Source organism: Lycium ferocissimum, chromosome 3 (genome assembly GCF_029784015.1).
Source record: "Lycium ferocissimum isolate CSIRO_LF1 chromosome 3, AGI_CSIRO_Lferr_CH_V1, whole genome shotgun sequence".
NCBI lineage: Eukaryota > Viridiplantae > Streptophyta > Magnoliopsida > Solanales > Solanaceae > Lycium > Lycium ferocissimum.
In genome coordinates, this window is record NC_081344.1 from 70,736,790 (window position 1) to 70,751,562 (window position 14,773).

Consider the following 14,773-nt stretch of genomic DNA (forward strand, 5'->3'; position numbering starts at 1 on the left):
CTAATAACTGAAAAAAGTGTGTTTAATTTTGGTACTCAGCATCTCTAATTTCACCCACATATCCATTTGAGTAGAAAAACTTTTTATGTGTGGTTATATCTGCAAAAATAGTTTCTTATCTTGAACACTTTTGCGTTTTATCTTCGCCAGATATTTATCAAACTCTAATTGTTAAATTTAATCGAAACTATAAAAATAAAAAAAATATTTAAAGGGGACTCACATTTGGAAGAATAAATTTTGTAGTTTATATTTTCTGAATCTATTTTAAGAGTCTGGTGTAACTTTTAGAGGCACAATTTCTGTTATTTTTGGTCTATTTTTGTGTATGGTGTAGTTTTTTATGTTTGCTATTTTTGGAATTTTAATGGGAAATTTCTGGTGTTTTGGGTTAATCTCTTTTTTAATAATAATAATAATTATTATTATTATTATTATTATTATTATTATTATTATTCATAGTTTCAGTTAAATTTAATAATCAGTGTCAGCTCAACATTTGACGATATTATTATTATTATTATTATTATTATTATTATTATTATTATTATTCATAGTTTCAGTTAAATTTAATAATCAGTGTCAGCTCAATATTTGATGGAGACCAAAATTGCTCATTTTTGACAAATTTAAAGGACAAAAACTGCACAATTAATACTTAAGGGACCATTTTGGACCTACTAACAAAGATAAGAAACTTTTTGTCTTCTGATACAAGTAAAAATGAAAGGATGGTCTATATTTAAGAGACTATTTTAGATTTGACGCGGGATATTTTTTGTCATTTTCTCCTAACATCACGATCTGGTATCCTATTAATTACCCTTAATTATTATAAATCATCTACTCTCCCCATTCCAATTTATATGACACTTTTTCCTTTTTATTCAATTCCAAAAAGAATGACATATTTCTATATTTAATAACAATTTAACTTTAAAATACTTATTTTACTCTTAATGAAATAATTTCTACCACACAAATTTCTTTTTTTACACCACAAGTTTCAAAATCTTATTTAATTTCTTAAAACTCCGTGCCCGGTCAAACACCTTTGTATAAAATATGACGGAGGGAGTAATTAATTGAAATTAATCAAATATACTTTAAAAGTTGTGCAGTCACTAACAATTCTTGAAGTTCCCAATCTAATAATTAATATAATAAGGGTAAAATAGATGTGAAATGTTAAATTATCTATTCGTTTTTCAAACTGGACAAATAAAAATGACGGAGGAAGCATATTTAAGACATTTAGATTTTTGGTGTCCTAGTTACCCCACCTCCTTATCTTTCTCTTTTCTCCTCCACTCGAATTTTCAGCTTGTTTTATCAAACTAATAATAGTTTATTGGAAAAGGGACGATCATATAGTCATACATAAAAAAATAGAGAGGAGCAGAGCAGCCATCTCACATTTTTCATCAAGTGAAAAGGTTAGTCTTTAAAAGACAAAAACTGCTCAATTAATACTTAAGGGACAATTTTGAACCTATTAACAAATATAAGATACCGTATTTGTCATTTTCTCTCCCTTCTTCCTCTTCTTTCACCTGATAAAGTTATTATCTACTTTTTATACATCAGATCCTGAGCATTTGAAAGGAAGAGAAGAAGGGAAAAGTTACTTCAACATTGAAAACTTACAGTCATGGAAAGAGGACAAGAAAATGAAGGAGCAAGAGAGAAAAGGGGAAGCGAACAAGTTAGAGGTATTATTGTTTTGCGAGTTTCGTACATAAATATTAAGTGTAAACGGTACACCCTAAACAATCGTGAACTCATATTAAATACCCAAGTGAATAACTTAAATGGTCATCCAACTATAGAAAATTCCCTACTAAAGTCATTTATGCTTGCTTTGTGTTGGTTTCTCTCAAATTTGATTTTGTTACACTTTCTTTGTGGTTATGCTTGCCTCTCTTATTTTAATTTTTATAATAACTTTTTAACCTCATACAAAAATATGATTTAACTAATTTGTTTCTTATGATATAATTTTTTTTTCAATTAATTTTGTAAACATCCTTTTTGTCTAGAAAAAGAACATTTCCATTTTCATTGTTATTCATGTGATATACATGTATCTAAATTCTTTTCTTTTATTCTTTATGTATCTTAGATTTGAAAAATTATTTAACAATGAGTTTCTTTTAATTTCTAAGTTTAGAGGCAAGGAAGGATTTAAGCTATAAATACAAAGTCAATGTAAAGTAAACCTAAAAGTAATCCCCAATCAAACTAATCAAAATCCGAAACAAATTATAGTAGAATTTCCCCCGACAGAATGGTAATTCAAGCAACTAATTATTCCAAAGTCTATCCCACATGGATCATGAATAACTGCTTTTAGTAGAATTTTCACCTAACTGTCTAAACTCAAATTAGATTCAAGTTGAATGAATTAATAAATTAAATTACAGAACTAAGTAAAGAATCGATTAAATTAAATAACTAAAGAATTGATAGGAGTTCCTATTGGTGGAAGGTAATACTGGGCATAAACTCTTGGGGTAATTTCACCTATGATCATTGAACGTTACTTATGTATTAGTAAAATTATAAAAACTATTTTTTGTCTCACGAACTTCACTAAACTTTACGTGTTGTATCAGTATAAATTTAATTTTTGTATCATTCAAGTCATTGAACTATGTGTTTATTACCTAGAAAGTATAATTCACCGGAAAGTCAAATTTTCGGCACCGGAAAATAACATGTCAGCAAGTATTTTTTTTTTTTTAAAAATCCAACTGCAACGAAAATGCATTCCTTGAGTATCTCGTGAGGGACTATCATTCCATCCAAAGCATTGAGCTGATGCTAACTTCTAATGGGAAATTATTCAAGGAAATTTGTAAGCATCAAACTGTCCAAAAACCCCACAAGATGCCTAGAGCAATCGTACAAACCAATGTAAAAAATTTCCTTCCAGATATGCAAACCTATTTACTTAAGATTTGAAATTCAATAAAAGACTTCAATTTAATAAAACATTGATTTGGTAGATTGGGCGGGTCGGGTTACTGTTAGGGTTGGGAGCAAAAATCACAACTTTGCTAACGGTGAGATATTTTAGTTTGGATAGTATAATAGAGGTAAATGTAAAAAAAAATCGAAAGTAGAGAGGTGGTCATTTTTCCTTTAATTAAATCCATGTGGCCTTTGTTTAAACAAAAAAAATCAGAAAATAATTTTAAAAGCAACTACTTCACTTCCGTTAGTCGAAAAGTGCATATTCGAACCATTTGTGTAATGACAGGTTATAAATAGGCCACTTTTTTAACGGAGGGTATATTTGCACCTTTTCCCCTCGTTTAATTTATGCTATTTGAATTTTTTTTTAAGAAGATAAAGTTATATAACATTGGATAATTTTAGATGAAGTATTAGGTCACATAGATAACATCAATTTTCATAAGATATTCCTATAGGACAGCTCTTCAAATTCACACAAAATAAAAAACAAAAAATCACACAAAATTCATGTGCACGTGACCAGTAACCTATTAAATAGAAAAGGGGAAAAAATCTTATTATATGCATGTGTGGCATGATAGATTTGTAGGAATCCTTCTTAATTTCTTTCCTTAGTTAGCACCTAATGTATTGTATCTATACATTGTTTACCTACTCGATGTCAAGCATATCGAAGAGGAGGACATATATATGGTACCTAGCAAGGCCACAATTAAACATATTTGGAGGGAGGGAAATAAGTTTCTCAAACGCTAAGAACACATACATAGAGATTTAACAATCTTTCTTAAAAATTCTTTCTTTGTGATATAATAAGTTATGACTGCAGGACGAACATTTAGCTCATATCTGGTAGCCTATTTAGAAGAAAGCCCTCTACGACTATCTTTTGTAGCTAATGTTAGTTGCCTGTATAGAGTAAAATATTTGATATAACATTTGGTCTTTTGGCAGGTGTCATTTTCTGATCTTCACAAGGATATTGTCAATGTTCTGGATTTCATGGAGATGGAGAGGTTAAAGCCTGAGGAAAATCAAAAAGGTCTTGACGTGGATCAAGTTGAAAAGCTGAAATTGGAGCTGGCATTTATTTGTACATATCTCCAGCTTTCTTGTTCCGATTTGGAGCAGTTTAAAGATATTATGACTGCCAAAAGACAAGAGGTTGAAAATCTGCTTCAATCAATTGTGGATGATGTTGACAACAACATCGGGCGTAAATACAACATGCATCATGTCATTTCTAGCCTCACCAACAATATGGATGGCTGTATCAGCTCACATCATTGTTCTAAATCAAGTGCCACCATGGCCAAGGATCAGTTAAACTTCCTCCTCCCGAATCTCCATCATCTATTGAAGTATCGTGCTGAACATATTTATCCGTTAGTGACTGAATATGAGATTCTTCAGAATGTATGTCGCAACATAAGAGATTTTCATGGGTTGATAGTGAATGGTTGTGTTGAAAGATGAGATTGTTGAATATGTCTTGCCTCAGATACAACATATGGCTGAGAGAACAGGACATTTCCTTTGGAATGATCAAATTGATGGAAATTCTCATCTCTTCAAGCTAGCTCATCTATTTTTGAAGATTATTCCAATTGAACTGGAGGTGATGCACATATGTCTTACAAATTTGAAAGCTTCAACGTCAACGGAAGTTGAACATTTCGTTGAGCAGCTCTTGGAAACCTCTCCGGACATTCTTAGAGAATTCCTATTTCTTCTACAAGAGCACATGGTAAATGCTGTTATCCCTAGCCCTTCAGGGGCTCGAAACATTAATGTGATGATGGAGTTCCTATTGATTATTCTTACTGATATGCCCAAGGACTTTATTAAACATGACAAATCATTTGATCTTTTGGCACGTGTTGTAGCACTTACCAGGAAGGTTTCAACTGTTGTTCGCGACTTAGAAGAGAAATCAAGAAATAAAGAGAGTACCGATGAAACAAACCGTGCAACTCTAGACTTTCTAAAAAATATTGAACCCCTGAAGGGAGATCTCAAACATGCTTATTTGAAAGCTCCGGACTCATCTCAATGTTGCTTCCCCATGAGTGATGGACCGCTCTTCATGCATTTGCTACAGAGACACTTAAATGATTTGCTAGATTCCAATGCTTATTCAGTTGCTTTGATAAAGAAAGAAATTGGAGTGCTGAAAGAAGACCTAGAATACATAAGATCTTTCTTCATGAATGCTGAGCAGGTTTTATATAAAGATCTCTGGGAACGTGTTCTAGATGTGGCATATGAGGCCAAAGATGTCATTGAATCAATTATTGTAAGAGATAATGGTCTCTTACATCTTATTTTCTCACTTCCCAATGTCATAGACAAGAATAAGCTTATCAAAGAAGAGGTCTCCAATTTACATGAGAAGATTCCCAAGCCGAGGAGCCTTATTGTTGCAAACTCTCCCAACAAGCCAATTGAAAGAAAGTCACTGACAGCTGATAAAATAATTGTAGGTTTCGAGGAAGAGACCGACTGGATAATTAGGAAGCTCACCAGTCGACCGGCAGATCTAGATGTCATTTCGATCACTGGTATGCCGGGTTCGGGTAAAACTACTTTGGCGTACAAAGTATACAATCATGAATCAGTTTCTAGTCATTTCGACATTCGCGCATGGTGCACAGTTGACCAAGAATGTGACGAGAAGAAGGTGTTGGAGAAAATTTTTAATCAAGTCACTGGCTCGGATGAGATTTGTGATGTTGCTGATAAGCTGCGGAAACATCTGTTTGGAAAGAGGTACCTTATAGTCTTAGATGACATATGGGATACTGACTCATGGGATGAGTTAACAAGACCTTTTCCTGAAGGTGAGAAAGGAAGTAGAATTATTTTGACGACTCGAGAAAAGAAAGTGGCTTTGCATGGAAAACGCAACAGTGATCCTCTTAACCTTCGATTGCTAAGACCAGAAGAAAGTTGGGAATTATTAAAGAAAAGGGCATTTGGAAAAGATAGTTGCCCTGGTGAACTATTGGATGTTGGAAAAGAAATAGCCCAAGATTGTAAAGGGCTTCCTTTGGTGGTGGATCTGATTGCGGGAGTCATAGAAAGGAAGGAAAAGAAAAAAGCTGTGTGGGTTGAAGTTCAAAATAATTTGAGTTCCCTTATTTTCAACAATGAAGTGGAAGTGAAGAAGGTTATAGAATTAAGTTATGACCATTTACCAGATTTCTTAAAGCCGTGCTTGCTTTACCTTGCAAGTTGGCATAAGGACGCAGAATATCACGTGCGTCAGTTGCATATGTTATGGCGTGCCGAAGGACTTATGGAACAGACAAAGATGAAGAGTCTGGAAGAAGTGATGGAGGCTTATTTGAATAATTTAATTTCCAGTAGCTTGGTAATTTTTTTCAATGAGCTAGGTAAAGAGCCGTTTTGCCAACTTCATGATCTTGTGCATGACTTTTGTTTGATAAAAGCAAAAGAGGAAAAGTTGTTTGACCGGATCAGTTCAAGTGCTCCATCATCTTCTTCAGATTTGATGCCACGTAAATTGACCATTGATTATGATAAGAAGCTGTTTGGGATTGACAATTTTGTCCTGTTCAGTTCAAAAAAGAAAAGGCACTCTTGTAAACACCTCTATTCTTTGAACATAATAGGCGGCCGTCTTTCTGATATATGTCACCTAAGACACTTGAGGCTTCTTAGAGTGTTGGACCTTTATAGCTCTTTTATAAAGGTGAATGATTCTTTGCTGAATGAAATATGCATGTTGAATCATTTGAGGTGCTTAAGAGTTCAGACAGAAGTTAAATCTCTGCCTGCATCTTTTTCAAACCTCTGGAATCTGGAAACTCTGATTGTGGAAAATGAAGGACCACCCTTGGTACTACTACCGACAATTTGGAATCTTGTAAAGTTGCGAGTGTTGAACATAGATCCTAGTTCATTCTTTGATTTGGATACAGATGAACCAATACTGTTAGCAGAGGATTCAAAGTTAGAGAACTTGAGAATACTACACCATCCCAAGCTTTCCTATTCAAAAGAAACAGAGGATATTTTCAAAAGGTTTCCCAATCTTCAACGGCTAACATTTGCTCTCAAGGAATCATGGGATTGTTCAACAGAGCAATATTGGTTCCCAAAATTGGATTTCCTAATTGAACTAGATTACCTGGGGGTAAAATTTGAAAGTTCAAACAGAAATGACAGTGGGCCCTCTGTAGCAACAAATGGGCCGTGGGATTTTCACTTTCCTTCGAATTTGAAAAAACTATTGTTGTCGAAATTTCCTCTGACGTCCGATTCACTATCAACAATAGCGAGACTGCCCAACCTTGAAGAGCTGTTCCTTTGTGACACAATCATCCAGGGTGAAGAATGGAACATGGGGGAGGAAGACACCTTTGAGAAACTCAAATTTTTGTTGTTGAGCGAAGTGATTCTTGCTAAGTGGGAGGTTGGAGAGGAATCCTTTCCAATTCTTGAGAAATTAGAACTGTGGGAATGCCATAAGCTTGAGGAGATTCCGCCTAGTTTCGGGGATATTTGTTCATTGAAAATTATCAAACTTATAAAGAACCCTCAGCTTGAAGATTCTGCTCTGAAGATTAAGGAATATTTTGAAGATATGATGGGAGGGAACGAGCTTCAGGTCCTTGGCTCGTATAATATCCCGTTATTTAAGTAGATTTGAAACACCCTGTGAGAAAGGTTGGACTAATGAGGTTTCTTTTAATAAACTGAATCTCATTTTTGTATCTTCTAACTATGGTTTCTTTTCTGCAGGTGGCACTTTTAAGTCCATACTAAGTACAGGATTGATGAACTTTGATAACTTAATGAGGTCAATTTAAGCCGTCACCCAATGGTGGTTCCAATTCTAAGGTGACAAGCACATACTACTACACAGAAGGAGATTTCAAGCTCAAGGTAGAAGTAGTCTTGGAAATGTACAAAGCAATGAAAGCGGATGCATATGGTTTGTGTTCTGAGAAATACTATCTGGCCTTTGTTGTAAATGTTGTTTCCAAGTTTGTTACCTGTGCTGGTTTTGAAGTGTTGCCTTTTGAAAGAGTTGGTTTTTTGTCTTGTGATAGAAAATCCATGTGACAATTTTAGTTGGATGATTTCTATTACTTGGAGCCAAAGGATGATTTACTTGGAGCCAAAGAATGCATTGCTTGGAGCCAAAGGATGCATTGCTTGGAGCCAAAGATGGAGGAGAATTGAAATGCTTGTGTAAGCGCACTTGGAGCCAAGTCATTTTATGCCTATAAAATGAGAGGCAATTCTTCTTTTCATAATCTCAAAATCATACAATCCATAGTGAGTAGAGAGTTGAGAGAGGTCTCTTAAGTGTAATTGGGAAATCTCCCCTTCCTTTGTTAATAATATAAAGACAACTGTTCTCTGGTGGACGTAGGATCATTTTGATCCGAACCACGTTAAATCTTGTGTTCTTTCTTTTACGTTTCCGCTAACAATTGGTATCAGAGCGTTAGGATCTTTGAAGATCTAGGAGGAAGAACAAGCAAAGATGAGTTCCATGAAATTTAAAATCGATAGATTCGATGGACGCAAACAACTTCACTATCCGGAAGATCCGGATGATGGCGTTCTTGCGGAGGGAAGGTTCGATCCATGCTATTGACGGAAAGTATCAGATGGTACATCGGCTTTCCGAACGGAGAAGATTGAAGGAGATGCGTTGAGTGTGATCCTACTCGTCCCTCGCTTACCTAACGTGCTTTGTGAAGTGAGTCAATACTAGAAGAGACGACGGCCGGTTATGGGACAAGCTACAAGGGCTTTATCAGGACCTATCGGTGACAACAAGGATGTTGTTACAACGGCGTCTTCACACATTTAAGATGGGGTCAGGTACTTCGTTACAAGATCATTTAGACGCGTTCAATAAACTTGTCATGGACTTACAGATTGCAGGAATTAAAAAGGACGAGGAGACGCTTGCATGTGCTTTGCTATTTTCATTGACTTCAGGATATCGTGATATCGAGAATTCAATGATGTATAACAAGAACTATCAACCTTGAGCAAGTGCGGCAAGCACTTAACTACAGTGATGTGAGGAGGCATTTTAAAGGAGACGGAGATGATCGGGCAAGTGGGCTCTTTGTGAGAGGCCGGACTAGGCAACTTGAGGGGAAGGAGCAAATCAAAGCACGATCAAAGTCTCGGGTGAACAAGAAGAATGTAGATTGTTGGGGGCTGCGGCAGAAGGGGCACTTTGAACGAGATTGCCCGACGTCAAAGTCCGAGGAAAAGGCGAGTGCATCCAGCGGTTGAACGGGTACATAATTCGATAATGATTACGTGTTTACAACATCAATCAATAATGGAAGTTATGGAAACAAATGGGTGTTAGACTCGGCAGTACTTTCTGCGTATGACGTTCCGAAAAGGCGGTTTAGCGGTATGAAAAGTGGAGGAACTGTAGTAATGGGCAATAATGCAACTTGTGCAATAGTTGGCATTGGCTCAGTTCGGGTTCGCTGCCATGATGGAGCCGTGAGGACTATTACACAAGTCCGTCATGTTCCTGATCTGAAGAAGAATTTGATCTCCCTGGGTACTCTGGATGAACAAGGCTACTGATTACATGAGCGAAGGAGGAACTATGAAGGTGACTAAAGGTTCTTTAGTCATCTTTGAAAGATAGTTTGGAGGATGGCCTTTACACATTGGCAGGAAGCACCATTGTTGGCTCTGCAAATGCATCTACAGTGCAGTTATCTAATGATGACAAGGCAAGATTATGGCACATGAGATTGGGTCATATGAGCGCACGTGGACTAGAGATGTTGAGCAACCGTAACCTTTTGAAAGGTGAGAAGATCAGCACACTTGAATTTTGTGAGCACTGCGTTCTAGGGAAGCAGAAGAAGGTCAGCTTCAGCACTGGCAAGCACAAGACCGGAGGGGTGCTAGACTACATCCATTCAGATTTATGGGGTCCCTCTAAACTTCCATCGAAGGGCGGAAAGAGGTATCTTCTTACTTTTATTGATGATTTCTCACGAAAGGTTTGGGTGCGTTTTTTGAAGGCAAAAAGTGATGCTTTTGAAGCATTTAAAGAGTGGAAGATTTTGGTTGAAAATCAAATGGAGCGAAAAATCAAGTATCTTCGCACAGATAATGGCTTGGAGTTTTGCAGCGAAGAGTTTAATGATTTACTTGAAGGTTCGTAGGATCTCTCGAAGACATAAGGCCCCGTAGGCACACCCACGCGGCGAATAGAGTTGTCGAGAGAATAAACACGAGAACTCTTCTTGAAAAGGCTCGTTGTATGCTCTTACAAGCCAAAATGCCCAAAGTATTTTGGGCTGAAGCAGTTCACACTGCTGCTCATATTGTCAATCGATCTCCAGCATCGGCGATTGACTTTAAGACTCCGAATGAGGTATGGTCAGGTGAACCCTCTAACTATTCATACTTACGAGTATTTGGGTGTACGACTTATTATTATGTTAATGAAGGAAAGCTTGAACCAAGGGCTAAGAAGGCCATATTCGTAGGGTATGTGGATGGAGTAAAAGGGCACAAACTTTGGTGTTTGTATTTACTCAAATTTATAGTTAGTAGAGATGTCACCTTTGATGAATCCTCATGCTTGATCCCTGAAAAGTTTACGTGGAGTTTTCAGGAAACGAGAACAACGAGCAGGTGGAGCTTAGGTGGAGCTTACCAAGGAAAAGGATTAAGAGACTCAGGTTGACGATGAGTCAAAAGATGTAGATCTTGAAGAACTTGCTCTCTATGAACCATACACAATTGGGAAGGGAAGGGAGAAGAGGAAGATACGAAGACCGGAACGCCTTATAGATCAAGCAAACCTGATTGCATATGCGTTCATAGTTCCAAAAGAAGAGATTTAGGACTTGGAGCTCGTATGTTGAAGAAACTTCTTGCAAGGATGCTACACAATGGCGGTTAGCCATGACTGAAGAGATGGAGTCTCTTCACAAGAATCAGACATGGGTCTTAGTGAAAAGGAAAAAGGGGAAGAGAACAGTTGGATGCAAATGGGTCTACGAGAAGAAAGGGAATTCCAGAAGTGGAAGATGCTAGGTTCAAGGCGAGATTGGTTGCGAAGGATTTCGGTCGGAAGGAGAATTGACTTCTGATGAGATTTTCTCTCCGGTCGTGAAGCATAGCTCAATTCGCGTGCTACTAGCATTGGTTGCACAATTTGACTTGGAGCTTCACTGACTTGATGTCAAAGCGCTTTCTTACTGGGGTGATCTAAAAGAGACAATCTATATGGATCGACTGAAGAGTTTCTTATTTGAGAAAAAAGAAGATCATGTATGCCAAGTTTAAGAAGTCTTTGTATGGTTTGAAGCAATCCCTAAGATGGTACAAAAGGTTTGATGCATTCATGACTACACATGAATTATCAAGGAGTGCATTTGATAGTTGTGTGTATCACAAGAAGATGTCACAGTAACTCAATGATTTATTCTTGTTGTATGTTGATGATATGCTTATTCTTTACTAACAACATTACAAGAGATAAATGCTTTAAAGAAACTGTTAAGTAAGAATTTGACATGAAGGATTTGGGAGCTCGTATAGAAAATTCTTGGTATTGAGATTTCAAGAGAAGATGGTGTTGTACATCTTTCTCGGAAGAGGTATATCAAAAGGGTTCTCGAGAGATTCAATATGCATACGTGCAAGCCTGTAAGTACACCGTTAGCTCCTCATTTTAAACTTTCAGAGTTACAAATGCCTCGGTCCGAAGATGAGGTGGAGCATATTGTTATACCCCATTTGGACGGGCTAAATTAGGTACAACATATTGGAGATCCCTAAATTGCTTTGTTTTAAGGAGTCGCCACCTAATTAATTTAAGGTGAATTAGGGCACCTAATTAACTAAGGTAAAGCTAACTAAACCTCCGTTAATGATGCCTTAATCAGTGTGATTCTAGGTAAGGGTTCTAGATTATCCTAAAGGAAGGGGTTAGGCATCCTTTAGAATCCGTTAACTACGGTTCACAGAAGCCAGATTTAGGTTAACTAATTAAGATTAAATATAGTGCTTAAATTATACGAAAATAGCACAATTGTCGAGGTTATTAAGATTTTAAAGGAAATATAATAACACAGTCTAATTTTATAAATGCTGTTAAAACCCTGGATGAAAATAGCAATGTTATCTTCAAATAAGGATAATTTGCGTAAAAATGCTTTAGAGGATATTCTAAAATAAGACCTCAAATATTGCTAAGCCTTTAAAATATAATAACGCTATCTAAAGTGAAGACTTATAGAAAATATGATAATTTGCATAAAAGAAGATTTTAAAATACTATTTGAAGTAGAACTCATGAATGTTGCTAAGGTTTTGAAGAAAGAATATGACAGTGCCATTTAAGAAATGCTTGCAAATATTGTTGATGCTCAAATAGAAATACAATAATGTTATTTGAAATAAGATTTGTAGTAGATATAGCAAAAAAAAAAAAAGCAAACTTAGAGTATCATTGAAAATAAATTCAAAACGTAATGATTTGCATATAAGTAATAGGTTTTAGCAAATTCGAACTTTGACTGAAATGGTATTAATAAGATAGATGCAAACTAAATCTAACTTTGTTTTTATTTTTATTTTTATAAGGACGTGAATTTCTTTCTCTTTATTTAACTGTGCTTGGCTAAAAATATGCATAATTTGAATAAACCTTAAGAATGTTTGCAAAATATTCTTTAATTTCCTATTTGCGTGTTAGTGGCGTTTTAAAATTTTCAAGATAATAAGAATAAAGTACGACTCCTTTAACTCTAAAAGAGGAATTTATGCTATTGAAAATCAATTATTCTAAAAGTAAATATTATAGATACTATAAATAACTTTAAGAAGAAGGAGATGAAACCTACGGAACTAATTATTAATTTTTCTTAAATAACTCCCATTATCAAAACTAAAGCCCCTCTAAATTCTCCTATGGTTCATCTAAACTAAGAGACAAAATAGAATAAAATGTTAGTCAAAACAACACAAATTGAATGCAACAAAGTAAAATAGAGGCACAAGCAATGTAATAAATGGGCTCAGCCCATTTTAGGGACTGCACGATCAGATTATTGTTGGGCTTAGCCCAGAAATCCGAAATCAAGTGAGTTGGCCCATTTAGGCCAACTGTTGCGGATCTGCTGCTGCTGTTGGGCTTCGCCCCAACTAATTGTCAATTTTGTTTTGCTGCGGACTAGGCTGAAGACGAGAAGGTTGCATTGGGCTTTTAGCCCAACACCGAATGCGAAAGACGAACGAGTCCCTCGGACTCATATGCGATGGTCATGCAAAAGAAAGATGAGGAAGAGGATTAGCATATGTATAAGTATTTGTATTGAGGCATAAACAATTGACATCTAATTTAAACGTACACACAAGTTGAGCAAATAAATCACTAATTGACAGCGCGGTATTTAAGAAGAAAACAGAATTAAGACTTAAAGAATAACAGAATGAGAAGTCGAAAATCTACATGGGTTACTTATAAAATTCGGCCCATTTAGCATCTATTCAAATCAGCGAGATTTTCACCAATGCGTAGCAATCGGCTCCTAATTTCAGGAAAAATAACAAGCAGTGGCAAAACAGCCACAGACATCAGTAGCAAAATTGCAGCCTAAAATTATCAACCAGTCAACTGTAAGTAGTCATGAAAAAATGCTTTGAACCTCGGTCACCAGCAGTTATCAAATATAGAGTCTACTGATTTTAAACTAACAGCTAATCCATTAAGAACACTTTAAGAGTGATCGACATGCTTGCCAGCAAACAACATCAACAAATGACAGAACAAGGAAGCAACAAATTTATCCCAAGATGTGACACCCACGCGGAACTCTTAAAAATCAAAGTGCTGCAGTTCCTAAGATACCCAGCTACAGGCAAAACAAAAATCCTGGACATCTGGCATGCATAATACACTTAGGGAAACGTGTATATGGGACAACCGAACTTTATTCAGCTCTAATATTTGTGATATTTGATCAACTGATGACCGGATTAGAATTTTGTGACACACAGAAGAAAGGGAGCTGAAACTGAACATAAAATACATATTCAGGCTTCACACCGAGACTAATTCTAGAAGACGAAGGCAGATGATGCACAACACAACACCAAAAAAAAATCTATATGGTTTGAGTTCACTTGCTACTCAAATGTAATCATCAACTAACCATTTCAAAGCAGCTGAACATAGGAGTTACAAACACAGATTTCAGAGAAAATTATACTTCAACCAAAAATTTCCTTCTCACTAATTCTTTTCCATATTCTAGCAAAACCCGCAACTTAGAATGGGCAAATTTCATTTTTTATTACCACAGCCTGTTTGGACACCAACAAATTCATTTCTACCTCCCCCACCTTTGGTCCAGTGATAAGAATTGGAATGCTAGAGGTGTATATATAGTGAGCCTCTACTTGACCTCAAAATTAGCGAGATTAACCTCTAGGATTTGGTTAGGGTATAATTCATACAAACGAGATTTTTCCATGCTTAACATCAACACAACCAACAACTCATTAAATGAAACTGGTTTCATACTGATTTTTAGCTAAAGCCCTGAATGAAACTTTCTCGAATCCCACCCGAACGTGATAACAGAGGCAAGGATAAGAAACTTCAGAACTTTATCTTCCTTTTAGAAGCTACTTAACCAAGCATATATTTGAAAATATCATTTAGGCAGTTAGGAAACCTTTTTGCTAACTAGAAACTTAATTTGCCATAATGAAAGGACTAATATTCGAAGTAACCAACAAACTAAATGGA

General features: G+C 36.0%; 1 protein-coding gene across 1 annotated transcript; it reads left to right on the plus strand.

Moving 5' to 3' along the window:
- Nucleotides 1-1,299: 1,299 nt before the first annotated feature.
- On the plus strand, nt 1,300-7,655 carry LOC132050630 (putative late blight resistance protein homolog R1B-17). Its single transcript, XM_059441984.1, is given in 4 exon segments — nt 1,300-1,436; nt 1,588-1,712; nt 3,934-4,451; nt 4,453-7,655. Coding segments are annotated over 3 exon segments (3,756 nt in total). The 5' UTR covers nt 1,300-1,436; nt 1,588-1,670; the 3' UTR covers nt 7,649-7,655.
- Nucleotides 7,656-14,773: the final 7,118 nt, after the last annotated feature.